At 41.1% G+C, this 13,794-nt stretch overlaps 2 protein-coding genes across 4 annotated transcripts; one reads left to right on the top strand and one right to left on the bottom strand.

Moving 5' to 3' along the window:
* The first annotated feature begins 2 nt into the window (after positions 1 to 2).
* LOC124637934 (CBL-interacting protein kinase 25-like) lies at positions 3 to 9,153 on the top strand. 3 transcript variants are annotated; one of them, XM_047174673.1, is made up of 11 exons: positions 3 to 622; positions 1,096 to 1,224; positions 1,364 to 1,536; positions 1,678 to 1,736; positions 2,038 to 2,167; positions 2,586 to 2,734; positions 6,843 to 6,994; positions 7,188 to 7,933; positions 8,024 to 8,110; positions 8,342 to 8,402; positions 8,537 to 9,153. In XM_047174673.1, the coding sequence occupies exons 1-11, from the start codon at positions 488 to 490 to the stop codon at positions 8,636 to 8,638; spliced, it is 1,923 nt and encodes a 640-aa protein (XP_047030629.1). In that variant the 5' UTR covers positions 3 to 487; the 3' UTR covers positions 8,639 to 9,153. The 3 variants fall into 3 exon arrangements, with proteins under 3 accessions (XP_047030629.1, XP_047030628.1, XP_047030627.1); XM_047174672.1 differs by having other exon boundaries at positions 8,009 to 8,110; XM_047174671.1 differs by having other exon boundaries at positions 8,006 to 8,110.
* On the bottom strand, positions 3,504 to 12,789 carry LOC124637936 (nucleoporin SEH1). Its single transcript, XM_047174675.1, has 9 exons — positions 12,558 to 12,789; positions 12,035 to 12,191; positions 11,430 to 11,583; positions 11,230 to 11,337; positions 10,856 to 10,972; positions 10,430 to 10,588; positions 9,953 to 10,119; positions 9,330 to 9,484; positions 3,504 to 3,648 (listed from the first exon to the last, which is right to left on the bottom strand). The coding sequence occupies exons 1-8, from the start codon at positions 12,690 to 12,692 to the stop codon at positions 9,342 to 9,344; spliced, it is 1,140 nt and encodes a 379-aa protein (XP_047030631.1). The 5' UTR covers positions 12,693 to 12,789; the 3' UTR covers positions 3,504 to 3,648; positions 9,330 to 9,341.
* Between the last annotated feature and the right edge of the window lie 1,005 nt (positions 12,790 to 13,794).

Raw genomic sequence — 13,794 nt, 5'->3', positions numbered from 1 at the left:
TGTCTCCGGCACAGAACAGAAAACTACAGGTCTCCGGAGTCTTGTCCATTATAATCAAAGAACGTAGTAGGCACCTACTTTTTAGTTTAAAAAAAAATCAGTAGCCGGGAACAAATATTTTACCCGACTAGCCCATATTTTGAGTGCAGCGCGCGGTAGTCAGTCGGCCCGTTTGATCACTTTGATTGACAATAAACGCGGAGCTAATTAAGAAACCTATTTTGTGTCGCTGTTCAACGTGCAGGGGCACTGGCGGTTACATTTAGCCGTTAAAAATAGTCCAATCAAATGTCACTCCCGTCAATAAACAGTTCCAATTTCGAAGACCAAACAAAAGATGGTACCCAAGCATTTATTATGACGTTTACAAGTAAATACGATAATAATCGTGTCAGAAAACGTGTGATTTGTATTGTTAGTATAAATACGTTTTTTTCGCGTTTGAAATAATATAATTATGAATCGAAATTAGTGAGTATCGTTTAGTATGAAGACTGCCAATATGACCAGGAATAAGGGACAAGTATATAGTGTTGGAAATTATCTGATGACTGGCAAAGTCCTGGGAAAAGGACACTTTGCTAGAGTTGAAGAGGCGACACATAGGATTATAGGAAAAAAGGTGAGTAGACTGTTTTGCCAAATTGTCCCATCAGACCGACATATGTCGGTCTAGCTGGCATACGTTGATTGTGGCTCACTAATGTGGATAGTAACCCTGAGTGAAAGATTAGATGTCCTTGACTTGGTTCACTAATGAGCTGTCGCGTCATATCTCCACTCGGCTCGTTGGCATAGCCTTTAGCTTGTCACCGGGAGAATTCGAACTAGACTGCTAACTTCAGTGCCCGGTTTTAGAACGCTAAACTGTTAAACCTCTCAAGTATACTAGAATCAAAGGTGATCTACTGTTGGTTCAGAAGTAATAGTTACCACAAAACCTTGCGCTACTGTTAAGCAATGGAGGCATTTGGGCACTTTTTACTCCTAAGAAAATTAGGAAAACATGCGTGTCGTGGGTATCCTATCCCGCGAATTATAGAGAAAAATACGTTTATATTTCCAATCTACATCGTGTGTGTATATTTTTTAAAGGTGGCCATAAAGATCATAGACTTGACGTGTATAAAAGAGGAGTATGCTCGTCGGAACCTACACCGTGAGCCGAGGGTCATGGCCAAGCTACGGCACCCGTGCATCGCGGCACTTTACGAAACTATGATGGTAAGGAAATGACAAATACCAGGAAGTACCTACTGCCAAAAATGCAACGCCACCAAAATTAATATTTTTTTAAACAAAATATAGGTACTTACCCACTTATTTCAAAGTTAATCAAATGAATTATGACGCATTACATTAGCATGGGCCGCGTTTATACGTGGTAATGGAGGCGGCAGGAGGTGGGGACCTGTGTGCTCACGTGCTGGGGGCCCGGGGAGCCGCACGGGGCCTACCCGAGCCTCGCGCGCGGGCCCTGGCTGCGCAGCTCGTCTCCGCCGTCAAGCACATGCATGCACGTGGCGTTGTGCACCGGTAAAATGTTTCACAGCTTTATTTTTATGCACATGCTTGAAGTGGTTTCTTTAACACGCTTATGATGATATCCTAACGGCTCATTAATCTTCAGTTGCTTTTGTTCTCAATGGCATGGTACAGAATCCTTTTGGCTTTCAGGGATTTGAAAATGGAAAACATCATGCTGGACAGTACTAAGCAATTCATTAAAATTGTTGGTAAGGATGCTTTGTGCTCTTGAATTTTTCGCTAAACTAGTAAGATATTGAGGCCCATTTTAACCGTCAGTTTATTACGGTCTTTAACACTCTTATGTTGGCTTAAATTGTAACTATGTAAGAAAATATTGGTATCTTAATTTGACCTACTTCGCGGTCTTCGATTAGGATGAAATTTTGCACATGCTCTGAGTTCTGATGACAATACATGACTAGCGTGTTTTTTAAACTACATTTTTTTAAAGTATAGGTACAGTGGTTTAAAGAAGAGCTTGTGCCTAAAACTGTCCCTGTTCAACAGACTTCGGCCTATCAAATATGTGGAGCGGCGGTGCGGCGCTGCGGACGCCGTGCGGCTCGCTCGAGTACGCGGCGCCCGAGCTCTTCGTGGACGGCCGCCGATATGGACCCGAAGTTGACCTATGGAGCATGTATACCTTCTTGCAGTCCTCAAAGTCAAATCATTTCTTTCATTTAGGCCTTTACAAGCACTTACGAACGTCAAAAATTTTAAATAGGTTTGATTCTAGTTGCCCATTCCAAAAGTAGCTTCCTCGCCACGAGCACGAGTATATTACACCCGGGCCCAACACGAGGGTCGGAGTTCATGCGATTACCTACTTCTTAAGATTATTTATCTTTTTTTATTTAATCAGTATTCATATTTAGGCCTATTTTTGCCGACAACATAGACGTCCGTTTTTCGTTAAACAAAATATTGGAAAGAAAAAATTCATGGCGAAGTTATATTGTTTTAAGAAAACTGACGTATGTTGTTGGTGAATGTGGGCCTTGGTTTCCGTTGGTCCTGTTGTGTAAGGATGGTGGTTACAGTTTTTTTGTTTGCAGAGGAGTGATCGTGTACGGCATGGTGACGGGCGGGCTGCCGTTCACGGGCGCGGAGGGCGGCGAGGGCAAGTCGCGGCCGCAGCTGCGCGCCGCCATCACGCGCGGCTTCACGCGCAAGCAGCGCGCCGCGCTCGCCTGCGTCACGCCCGGTCAGTACAGACACGCCAGACTTGGGTCCGTTCACACCGACCGGCTCGGAGACCCGGAGAACCGGATTCGGCTCCGATCGGCTGCGTGAGCGTTAAATAGCATAGTATAGGGCATACCGGACTGCGAAAAAGTACGCGGTCGGAGCCGGTCAGCTCCTTTTAATATTTCACACCAAGCGCCATCGAGCAGTCTTAATGACAAAAGCAGTGCACATGCAAAATAAACCTTACTACAAATACTTAGTACTTGATTTTCAACATGTCAAGAATTTACTCTCCTCTCCGAGCCGGTCTGTGTGAACGGACCCTTATGGTGCATCTACATGGTGCAAATAGTTGGATCAAGTTAACATTCGCAAGTGACAAGAGCACGCGGGTGGGTATTTTGCTTTGGTCTATGCGCGAGACGTTGGACTGGCACGTTTTAAAAATGCATGTGCCTCAATATGCGTATGCTACTGGCACCGTGTAGATGCACCCATAATGGCGGCCCGCGTCTAATTTTAAAAGCAATACCTTTCGTGTACACCTGCCGGTAATACCAAACCTGATTTTTAAGTGGCAAATTGCGTTATGTTCCGACACTGCAGTTTGCCACGAACTATAACTATTAAAACAATGCCAGTTTAGATGAATGAAACTGCGAAATAAAATATAATGTAGAAATAATGATTTATTTTTTACAATGTTAGGATAATTCGCCAGCACATCACTTGCATTTTAGGCTCGATAATTGTTTTTAAATAATAAAAAATATGAACGCAATACGTTGGATATTTGAGCGTATATTTCGTTAACAAAAATTACAAAACAGCAGGGTTCAACCCTTTTTGGTATTAATTCACCGACAGTCTATGAGTATGCACAAAATGTTCGCGTAACAGTTTCACAGTCCATTACGCCGCATCTTATGTCTGAAACAAGAAAATATTGGTCTTCATTTATTTTACAAACGGAATCATTTACTTACAGACAATTTCTTCATCAAAAGTAAAAGCCAAATTAAAGACCAAAGTAATGTCAAAGTAAAAGTAACGGTCAAATTCGCTTTATCCATTAGTTTTGCTGTTACTTTAGCCTTGAAAAACGAATTTGACCGTTACTTTTACTTTATGACATTACTTTGGCTTTTACTTTTGATGAAGAAACTGGCTGTTACTCATTACGTTTAGCATTTCATTCTAGTCATATTTAGATATTTAAATAAATTAAAATAAAACTACTCTTACTTTTAACCGTCAAATCCGTAGCGGACCCCAATCGGGGTCTGAACATCAATGTCACCGTAAGCTCGGTTTAGACCCCAATTGGGGTCTGCGAATCAGTCATACACTTTCCTAATTATTTACGCTCATATTTATTTTCTTTCCAATCAAACCACATTTGTGAGTACTAAATAAAATAACTAAATAAATTTAAATTATTTTTACGCATTCAAACCTTTCATATTTAGCATCCCGTTAGAAATATACCTTTTTAAAATCCAATCGTAATTACCGGGAATTCTGATCGAACTCGCCATGTTTGTTTACATTAGTTGTTTTTTTAAATTTGAAGACGCATAGACAAGATGGCGACGGTGATAGAAGTTTTGCATCGAATGATCCGATTCGTTAAAATAAAGAATCGATTTAATAATTTTATTAGTTTTTATTAGATTTAGTACTTACCATAATCTGAAAATAAATTAGGAAAAGTAAAATTACTTAATTTATTTTGAAAAAAATGCTAGAAAATCAGTGGTAGAAAATACGTTGTAGCCGGAATTTAAAAAATCTTCGGTTTTTAGGGTTTCTGAAGACGGCAAATGAAGACTTATTTATTTCTTCGGGTGTTTTATGTGCAGGATTCCTATAGACCTGCCAAACTTAATGGCGATTCGTTACTTCCAACTTTTTAACTGAGCGGCAAAGCTATTTGACGAGAGCCGTAGTTAGGTGTAGTTATCGCAAAATTTTATGACGATTTCATTGTTTGAAAGGGCAAATAGTTCGCTGATCATCGAAAGCTGGTCCAAGATGGAAAGATGGCCACCGCCGACTTATTTTTAACCGACTTCCCAAAAAGCGGAGGTTCTCAATTCGACCGTTTTTTTTGTATGTTTGTTACGCGATTACTCAGCCATTTATTTATCGATTTTAATTATTCTTTTTTGTTTGATAGCGTATACTTCCGAGGTGGTCCCGTTATCATCAGGTCAGGATCTGATGATGGAACCTTGAGAAATCGAGGGCGACTTTCGAAAGTTGCAGAAATACATAGGTTGAAATCTTATCAATCAGGTGTTTGCCTGGTAGCACTATTCAACAGTGAAGGTTTTGAGCTGAACTGATGATGGAGACCAGTGAAGTTCGAGGGAACTCGACAACTGAATATTTAAACTTTCTCAAGTTTGTGCTTATATTATTCGTATTTACGAGGCCTCTGCAACAGTGAAGGAGATGGAGACGAGAGAAGTTCGGTTGTCGAGATCCCTCGACCTTCTCTGGTCTCCATCATCAGGTCAGCTCCAAACCTTTACTGTTTCATAGTGTTATCAGACATACATCTGAGTGTCAAGTTATAACCTTATCTATGCTTACAATTTTCGAGAGTTGCCCTCGATTTCTCAAGGTTTCCATCATCAGATCCTGGACCTAATAACAAATATGGGGAATATACCCTTTCGACCAAAAACAAACATCCAAATTGAGAACCACCTCCTTTTTGGGATTCGGTTAAAAATATTTGGTGACTTTAAAATCAATCAATTATTATTATTGTTTCTCATAATCAAATAAGTACATTACTTTGGTAGTTACAAATTGCATTATATTTCAGAACACCAGGCTTACCCTCATCATCATCATCATCATCATCAGCCTATCGCAGTCCACTGCTGGACATAGGCCTCTCCAAGTGCACGCCACTGAGATCGATTGAAGTAGGCTAAATACCTCTATGAGCAGGCTTACCCTCCGCCGAAACAAAAATCTTAGAATTGTTCAGAAATAATATAAGAATAAATTAAAATTCCGTAATAGGTAATAAAAATTCAATTAAAGTTAAAAATTATTACGAATGACGCAACACCAAAATAAATAATACATATAAAAATTTAATGCTAAAAACTTTCACAAAACTTAAATATCTTTTTTCTTAACAACAAAAACAAATTGAACCTATAATTTAAAATTAATAAATAAAATTGAAATAAGTTGCTATTTAAAAAAATATATAAAATTGGTATTCGTTTATTTATAATAAATATCCGATTTAGGTATCGAATGCACACCGATGATTGAAAAAAAAAATAAAACTCTATTCCAAACTCTACTTGTCTGTGACTTTGATCTTGTAAATATTGTTCATTTTTATTGTGTATTTTATGTGCTGATTTTTTAGTTATTGAACATAAATAAGTGCACGAAATGTATTGCAATGGATTGAAAATGTTATAAATATGACGTTTGTGTTGTGTTTGAGAAAGTGATGCGATTATTTATTGGTAAGTTTTCACCAAATTTGAAATGCCTAACTTTTCGATAGACTTAAAAACACCGTAATTATTATATTTTTCTGAATTAACTGACCCCATTTGACCTTTGCACGTTGTTGTCAAATAAGTGAGCTCTAAAGTTATAGGTAAAATACTTCTAATCAGGCATTACGGACTTAGAATTCATGTGTTGAAAGTTAGTACAAATTTTTGACTTCCATGTCGCGATTCAAAATATCCCGCCGAATCAACGGTATAGTCATATGTCAAAATCTTGTCGCGCAGAGGGGTTAAAATATTATTTATATAACCGGTAAAAGAAGTTTTGTTTAAATATCTAATATTCTAATATCGAGGTGGACAGACGACCTTATAAAGGTCGCCGGAAGACGCTGGATGCAGGTCGTCTCCAACAGGTATCTGTGGAGATCAAAGGGGGAGGCCTATGTTCAGCAGTGGACGTCCTATGGCTGAGATGATGATGATGATGATAATGATATAATATTCGCGTAAATGTTAGAAATCAATATGTTATTCTAGTCATATATTAATTTCACCTAACTAACCCCTCTGACCACTGACTAATCTTTTTGAACTAAAAACCAATAATTCGAGCAACAAATCTGTCAGAATGCAAGGCGTTTATCCAGCATCTGTTGGAGCCGAACGTGGAGCTTCGAATGAAGATCGAGGAGGCGTCTCGGCACCGCTGGGTGCGGAGACCCGGCATGAGGATGAAGACGCACCCCTACGGCACCGTGGAGACTGCCGCCAACAGAGAGGTACGCTATACTATATAGTAAGATCATTTACGGGCCGCGCACCTTTCTTACTACTTAGGTACTTCCCTTTTGCTTAACCCGGCACTGGCAAACACGACAAGTTGCAAATTGAAGGGCCTTTTAGAATCTTTCTATATTCTAACCACAACCTTACATAGGTGCCGAGTGTTCTAAAACAAACGTTTGTTCGCAGATATACAGACAAATAGCGGAACTATGTTCATTGCCTGTGATGGACGTGGTGGCCGAAATAAAAGCGGAGCCGTTCGGCCCCGTGGCGGGCATGTACAACATCAAGACGCACTTGCAGCAGGCGCAGGCGGTGGCCGGCACCGACCTGCTGTGGAGCTCCGGCGCCGTGGACCCCAGCCCCCCCTCGCCGCCCCCCTACCGCGCGCAGTACGAGACCCCCGCGCCCCCGCACCCGCACCCCGCGCCGCCCCCGCCCGCCCACGACTCGCACAGCTCGCACAGCACGCGCAGCTCGCTGGCCGCGCCGCCCGCCAAGCTGCAGGTGCAGAAGATCCGCATCCCCAGCACCCCGCCGCCGCGCCCGCTCGACCACAAGTACATCGCCCACGCCGACGCACCCAAACTGACACCCAAACAGACCCTCCCCGCGAAGAAGGCGCAGCTACAGAGCCAAAGCCCGCGGTCGATGAGCCGCCCGGTATGCAGTATGTACGGTATGAAGAAACCCGTGTACAAGGTGTACGACAACGGCGACTGCGGCCTCGACCCGCGCCTGCCCAGCATCGACGAACATTCCAGCGCCGACGTCACTGACGCCAAGAAGATCACCAGGACCAAGAATATTAGGATGCCGTGCGTCAGGAAGGTGAGCTTGGAGGACGAGCGCATCAGACTCAACAGTTGCCCCAACAGGGTCGGCGATAAACGCGCCGAGTTCTATAGGAAGGCAGGGGATGGTCTGCCGAGGTAAGAAAGAAAGACTTAGAGATTTTATTGTATTTGTAATTTGTCTTGTCCAGATGTTAGTATTATTGATAGAAGTGCATTTGGCAACAGTTGGCGAGCGAGCGGCTCGCTGGCGACGCCGCCCGCCAGAATATTACTGCAGAGCAATGCGACAACCATAAAACGAGCCTCGTTAGGGTGAGTCATAAGTTCTATAATTATTATTGAGAATTTGTACCTAACACCTGTGAAAATTGCGGGGTAGCTCGAGGCATTTATAGTCAAAATTCGAAAGAAAAGTTCGAGCATCATTCGGCATAATTCGCGCAAAAGTTTTTGCTGTCACGGAACATTGCCCAAGTGGCTGCGCGGGGAGGAATATTATGCGCGGACTTGTGTATATCTATGAATTTTCTATGTTCTTTGCAGTAACATCGTAAGTCCGCACTCGTCTTCAAACAGTCATTGCAAGAGCGAGAGGGCAATGCCGGTACGTGATAATCAACTTTTTTACACGTATTTGAAATAAGTTGCCAGTGAAACTAAAACAATATCCAAGTAAACAACACAGTTGTATCAAAAATGTCTTTAGAGCCAAAAGTAACGAGTAATATATGGTTACAGAAGCGGCCACTACTCCCTCTGCCGCAGGTGGGCTGGTACTCGACGCGCGTGGCCAAGGAGCCGCACCTGCAGCGCCTGCGCCGCACCGCGCCAATGAAGTGACCTACCAACTGACCACCGCCGGACACGCGCCCGTCACTTACCTGCCACATGTGACCACCATCAAAAAAATTCAAATTTTCTCGTTAAAAAGATCACGTCACTAAGTATCCCAAATTGTGATTACATGTAAATATTGTCCAAATGAATGTCACATGTGAGTGAGAAGTGATCGTCGCGGCGTCCAGCGGCGGCTACTTGTAAGCTTGTTGCCATACCATCGCCCGTTGGCAGCCGCCACACACTGCGATTGTCGCGCAACTAAAACCATGCGATTAGTCGCAAGTGTGCGCCGGAACATAAATTTCGCGTGCCACCCACTATTGTAATGTTAAGCGAATGAAGCAGTTCTACTATTGTACACGATCGACTTCCAAGCAATCGTTTTTGGACTAGTATTTTTTGTTACGTTTATAATGATGAGTTTTACATTTTAAAAACTAAATAATAGAGTGTTATGTTATGCTTGTATGCATGTATTTTATTGAAAGATTAATATAAGATGTGCATTACGTTTATTTAGTTTTTTTTTTTTATTTACAACATTATTAAGGCCCGAGTCACACCAGAATGGCAAACTGAAAACCTTGCGATACTGGTCTTTTAAGTATGTAGTTAAAGTTTATCGCTGCTTCGCTATCGGCCGCTGCTTTCGGTGACTCGGGCCTAATAAATGATATGTGTAGTGGTGTACCGTGGCGTGGTGTCAGTGGAAGGGCATGTGCGAGGGGTTGGCCATGGCGGCCATGCGGATGTAGGTGGTGTGCGGGCGGCACAGCGGCGGCGAGTCGCCCGGCAGCGGCTCGTTCTTGAACACCGCCACGCACTTCCACTGGTTCAGGTATTGCACTGCAAACAGACAAGTTTGTTAAGCTCAAACTCCGTATTTACAGAAAAATTAAATTAGCTTGCAGAACTTAAATTACATATTAGGGTTACGTCAGAATAGCTGTCACTCCTCACCGATCTCCTTGAAATACATATACATAGAGAGTTGCTACCTGATTGCTACCAGCTACCATAGTTGCTCCCAATTGCTACCTTCGGGGTTTTGAAGATATTCTGCATCTAAAGGTATCAGGATGGCTGTCACTTTTCCCAGTGAGAAGAGGCGGCGCAAAAGTATTGAGTTTTTTTTCACTCAGAGTTGCTACCTAATTGCTACCCTCCAGAATTAAATTTTGGACCACATTGATTTCGTAGATAAAAAGATTAAAAAATGAGATTTTACGCCCAGCAAGAATAAATTAGCAATTTTTCTGCTACAAAAATTGGTCACCAATTATATATTAATATAAGTTAGCGTTCAGTACTTACTCTTCCACAGGCGTACAGCGCAGTCGTCCCCGGAGGAGGCCAGCAGGGTGCCGGTGAGGTTCCAGCACACTCGCCACACGCACGAGTAGTGCTCCTCGAAGGCCGCCACCACCTCGCACTTGAACCTCACTTGGGCACTGCCGTTGTTGCCGGTACCCGCCGACTCACTGTTATATGCACATATAGAGATTTTATGTCAAGAAAGTGGGCGTAAATGTGTCACCGGTTAAACTCAGCTGCAAACAATTACAGTGGAAATCATCATCTGAATAGACGTTTCCCAACTGTGCCGAGTATTTTACATGCAGCAACTGCTTATCTGACCTCCTCAACCCAGTTATCTGGACAACCCGCGTACCCCTGGGTAAGACTGGTTGTCAAAGTTTCTGGCTTCTGATTACTTCGATCGATCGCGCGGCTTAACCCAGTTAGAGTGGAACCGACCCGTCGTAAGGGAAAGATAAGATGGCAACTTACGCGATAGGCTCAATCTTGATGATGCGGACATCTTTAGTGGCGACAGCCAGCAAATGGAAGGATCTGCCGAGGTTGGGCGCGAATGCGATGTCGTTCACTGGCTCCTGGACCGACGACAAACAGTCTGTGCGCGTCCAACGACGAGACGATTCGCTGTACCTGGAGTATTGTATTAATGGCAACATTGAGCAGGGACCTTAGATGTGGCAACACTGGTGGAACCTTTTTTCGGTTCAGCAGGAAAATAGGAATATTCGGCGGGATGTTTATATTGATTCTGCTAAAATTATAAAATTCAGAAAATCTGATCTGAGTTTAGATTACCATCATAGAACAAAAAATTTTTAGAGGCCAATGCAAACTTTTGACATGTTAAAAAAACTTTAGGAAAGAGCAGATAGGAAATTTATTTAAAAAACAACTCACTCATATATAAAAACTTTTCCATTGCAAGCAGTAGTCTTGTCTCCTTGTACGCTGGCTGCTGCGTTGGTGGTGTTGGGCTCATCGCTGCCTACTGCCAGCATTGGAGGGTGCACCACTCTGAAGTTACAAATTAATGTTTCATACATTAGTAAACAGATATTTGCAGTTTTTCTAAAGTGTAGAAATTCAGTCTGTAGTCAACATAGGCAAATGTTCTAGTAGGAACAATGTCTTGAAATAAGACCAGATTGATAAGGTTCTTCTAACCTACAGACAGACATGTGTAGCTGGGGAGTTTGTTCCACCACTTCTTCTTCCCAGCAAATAACATATAGGATGTGGTGTTTTACCTATAATTTGTGTTATTTATTTACCTGGATAAAGATGGGTTCCAAGAGAGGCAACTGATAGATACTTTAGTTGGAATCTCATGCTGCAATGTCCACTGTGCTAGATTCATTACATCAGGAGCTTCATATATCCTGGAAAAGACAATCAATCACATAATTAGTTAAAGAAAATAGTTGACTTTTATTTTAAAATGATATTTTGAAGCTGATGAAGGTCACTGTACCTTATAATGCCATCAGCAGAGCATGTGACTAGTAGTAGCCCTAAATGTTTTGGTCCAAACTTTACATCGGTTACTGAGGTCCGTGAGTCTACCAGGTTGGACCTCTTCAGCCAAGTTCTAAGGCCCTTCTCTGATCCAGATGCTGCTGTGTCACCTAAAAATATGAAGACCTTAATATTATTATTTAAACAAAATATGTAAACAACTATATATTGACGCCTTAGAGTGAAAACCTTGTTAGTGCAAGAGATAAATTTTCAGGATAAGGATTAGTATTCGATATTTTTTACGATTATCTTCCAAGAAATGGAATAAAAAAATATTGAGAAAAAAATGCATTTCCAAGGTTTTCATTCTAAGACAACGTTATGCTGATTCATTCTTATATGGTAATTACTGAAAATAATGATTATTGTTATTTGCCTTATATAAACCATGCCACAGAAATATTTGACTTCAGGATTGTTGATGGCCAACCAAAAAACAAATACTTATAATGAAGAAGAGTAATAGAGGATGAGGAACATAGCATCCAGTTTAACAGCAGCAATTTCAGCTTATCACACAAGACTTAATTAATTTGTCTATCTGAATAGAGTACTCACCAACTTCCTCCCATATAGCGGCAGTTCTATCAAAGGAACAAGTGGCAATGACCTGACCAAACTCAGGGTGTGCCCATGTGACCTTCCACACTGACCCATGGTGAGCCTTCCAGCTTGCTGTCAGTCGCCAGCCACCTTGCCCGTCTGAATCCCACACCTTGAAAACAACATTGATAATCCAATAAACAAAAGTTACTCATGACTTTTTAACATTAAATACTTAAAAACATTAAATTAAACAGTTTTTATTTCTTAAAATTTTATTAAAAGTTGCAAATAGGCTGTGGGTGGCTTTATAAACCAGAATAAATACTGCAGCGAAGATTATTGTTATGTGTAAAGCGTATGTTTACAATCTGTTTAGACGCAAGTTGATAATCGTTATTTAGAAGAAAATAATCATGTCAAACATTTTAAAAGTATTCACAGAATATCACATTTATTAATGGAGGATTTATTTTCGTCGTTTCGTCCAATACAATAGGTTACCGCCGTTTTGTTTGCTAACAATAACTCGTCGTACCTTCACATACTGGTCGCTTGAACAAGTAGCCATTCTTTCGCCGTAGAAGTCGTATGCGACATCGTGAATCAAGTCCTTGTGATCAGCGAATATCGTTTGTGATTCGAACAAATTTGTTGCAGTTAATTCACCCATTTTGCAGTACAAAACTTAAAATAAAATTCAAAACTACACTTGCTAACCTACACACAGATTCGCATGACTTTATTAACTGTCAAAATTGCGTTTAATTTATTGGGTGTTGTTGACGGACGGTGTTCACTGTACTTGTTTATTTATTTTCCTTAGCACTTGTAGATCAAGTAAAGAATAAATCACTAAAATCTATAGCGGCTATTTTATTTTAATGCATAAAAAACTGGAAAATTGAATTTTCGAATAAAAACCACTTCAGTGTTAAACCGCTTGAAGTTGAAGTCAGTGTTAAAAACTATAAATAAAGGAAAGAAAAAAGGGGCAAATTAAAGCAAACGAATATTTTACTAATTGATAGACATAAATACTTATTTAAAAGAGTGGAGAGTACGCGAAAGTAGCAGCTACATTTATCTTACGCGTAGACCAGGCACCGGCCATAGGGCCCATAGACTTAGTCTTCCCTGGAAAAAGGGCACATCCATGCGATAAAGGAGTGCATCGGGGAGTACATAAGGAAGTATATAAGGGCTAACATAGTAGTTGTACCTACATAAGGAGACGATAGAAGTAAATTAGAGTTGTGGGTATTCCTATACTCTATCCACCACTGCTAGGCTGGCCACGGCTGCAGCTGATTGTAATAGATACCTATACATACCATTTACCGATTAAGCATATCTCAATTTAGTCACGGGTTTTCAATCTTTACGGATCTAGATTGCGGTAATTCGTGATCATTTAATTATGACACGCTTTAGACGAGTTAGCGTGATTTACATCGATTCCATCAGTCAATCTTACAAAATTATATTTCTCACGCTCACCTTTATGGACGCTAACTGCCTAGAGAAATTATTTTGTTCAACTGTTTTCTACTTGACTAGTTTAAATCGATATGAAGATCAGCGGGCCTAGGAAGAGTATAAAAGAAATAGAATTTAATCGGGGATCAATTAATCACACTAACATTATAAAGCCAAAAGTTTGTGTTTGTATGTTTGTTACTCCTTTACGCGCAAACGGCTGAACGGATTTTGATGAAACTACATGAGAATATCTTACAGGCAACCTTTTTCCGAGTGCAGGAAGTAGTTGCCTC

This window comes from Helicoverpa zea, chromosome 17 (genome assembly GCF_022581195.2).
Source record: "Helicoverpa zea isolate HzStark_Cry1AcR chromosome 17, ilHelZeax1.1, whole genome shotgun sequence".
In the NCBI taxonomy this organism is placed as follows: Eukaryota; Metazoa; Arthropoda; class Insecta; order Lepidoptera; family Noctuidae; genus Helicoverpa; species Helicoverpa zea.
Note: the sequence above shows the minus strand (reverse complement) of the source record. Positions and strands in the feature narration are given on the sequence as shown.

Bases quoted from the DNA above. Each gene is read 5' to 3' on its own strand.
- LOC124637934 (XM_047174671.1), top strand. From the start codon at position 488: ATGAAGACTGCCAATATGACCAGGAATAAGGGACAAGTATATAGTGTT. The intron at 2,168-2,585 runs GTATACCTTCTT...TTTTGTTTGCAG, and splicing joins GAAGTTGACCTATGGAGCAT to AGGAGTGATCGTGTACGGCA. The intron at 8,111-8,341 runs GTGAGTCATAAG...TGTTCTTTGCAG, and splicing joins ATAAAACGAGCCTCGTTAGG to TAACATCGTAAGTCCGCACT.
- LOC124637936 (XM_047174675.1), bottom strand. From the start codon at position 12,692: ATGGGTGAATTAACTGCAACAAATTTGTTCGAATCACAAACGATATTC. The intron at 11,338-11,429 runs GTACAGTGACCT...TGTCTTTTCCAG, and splicing joins TCTGCTGATGGCATTATAAG to GATATATGAAGCTCCTGATG. The intron at 10,973-11,229 runs GTAAATAAATAA...TTGTAACTTCAG, and splicing joins TGGAACCCATCTTTATCCAG to AGTGGTGCACCCTCCAATGC.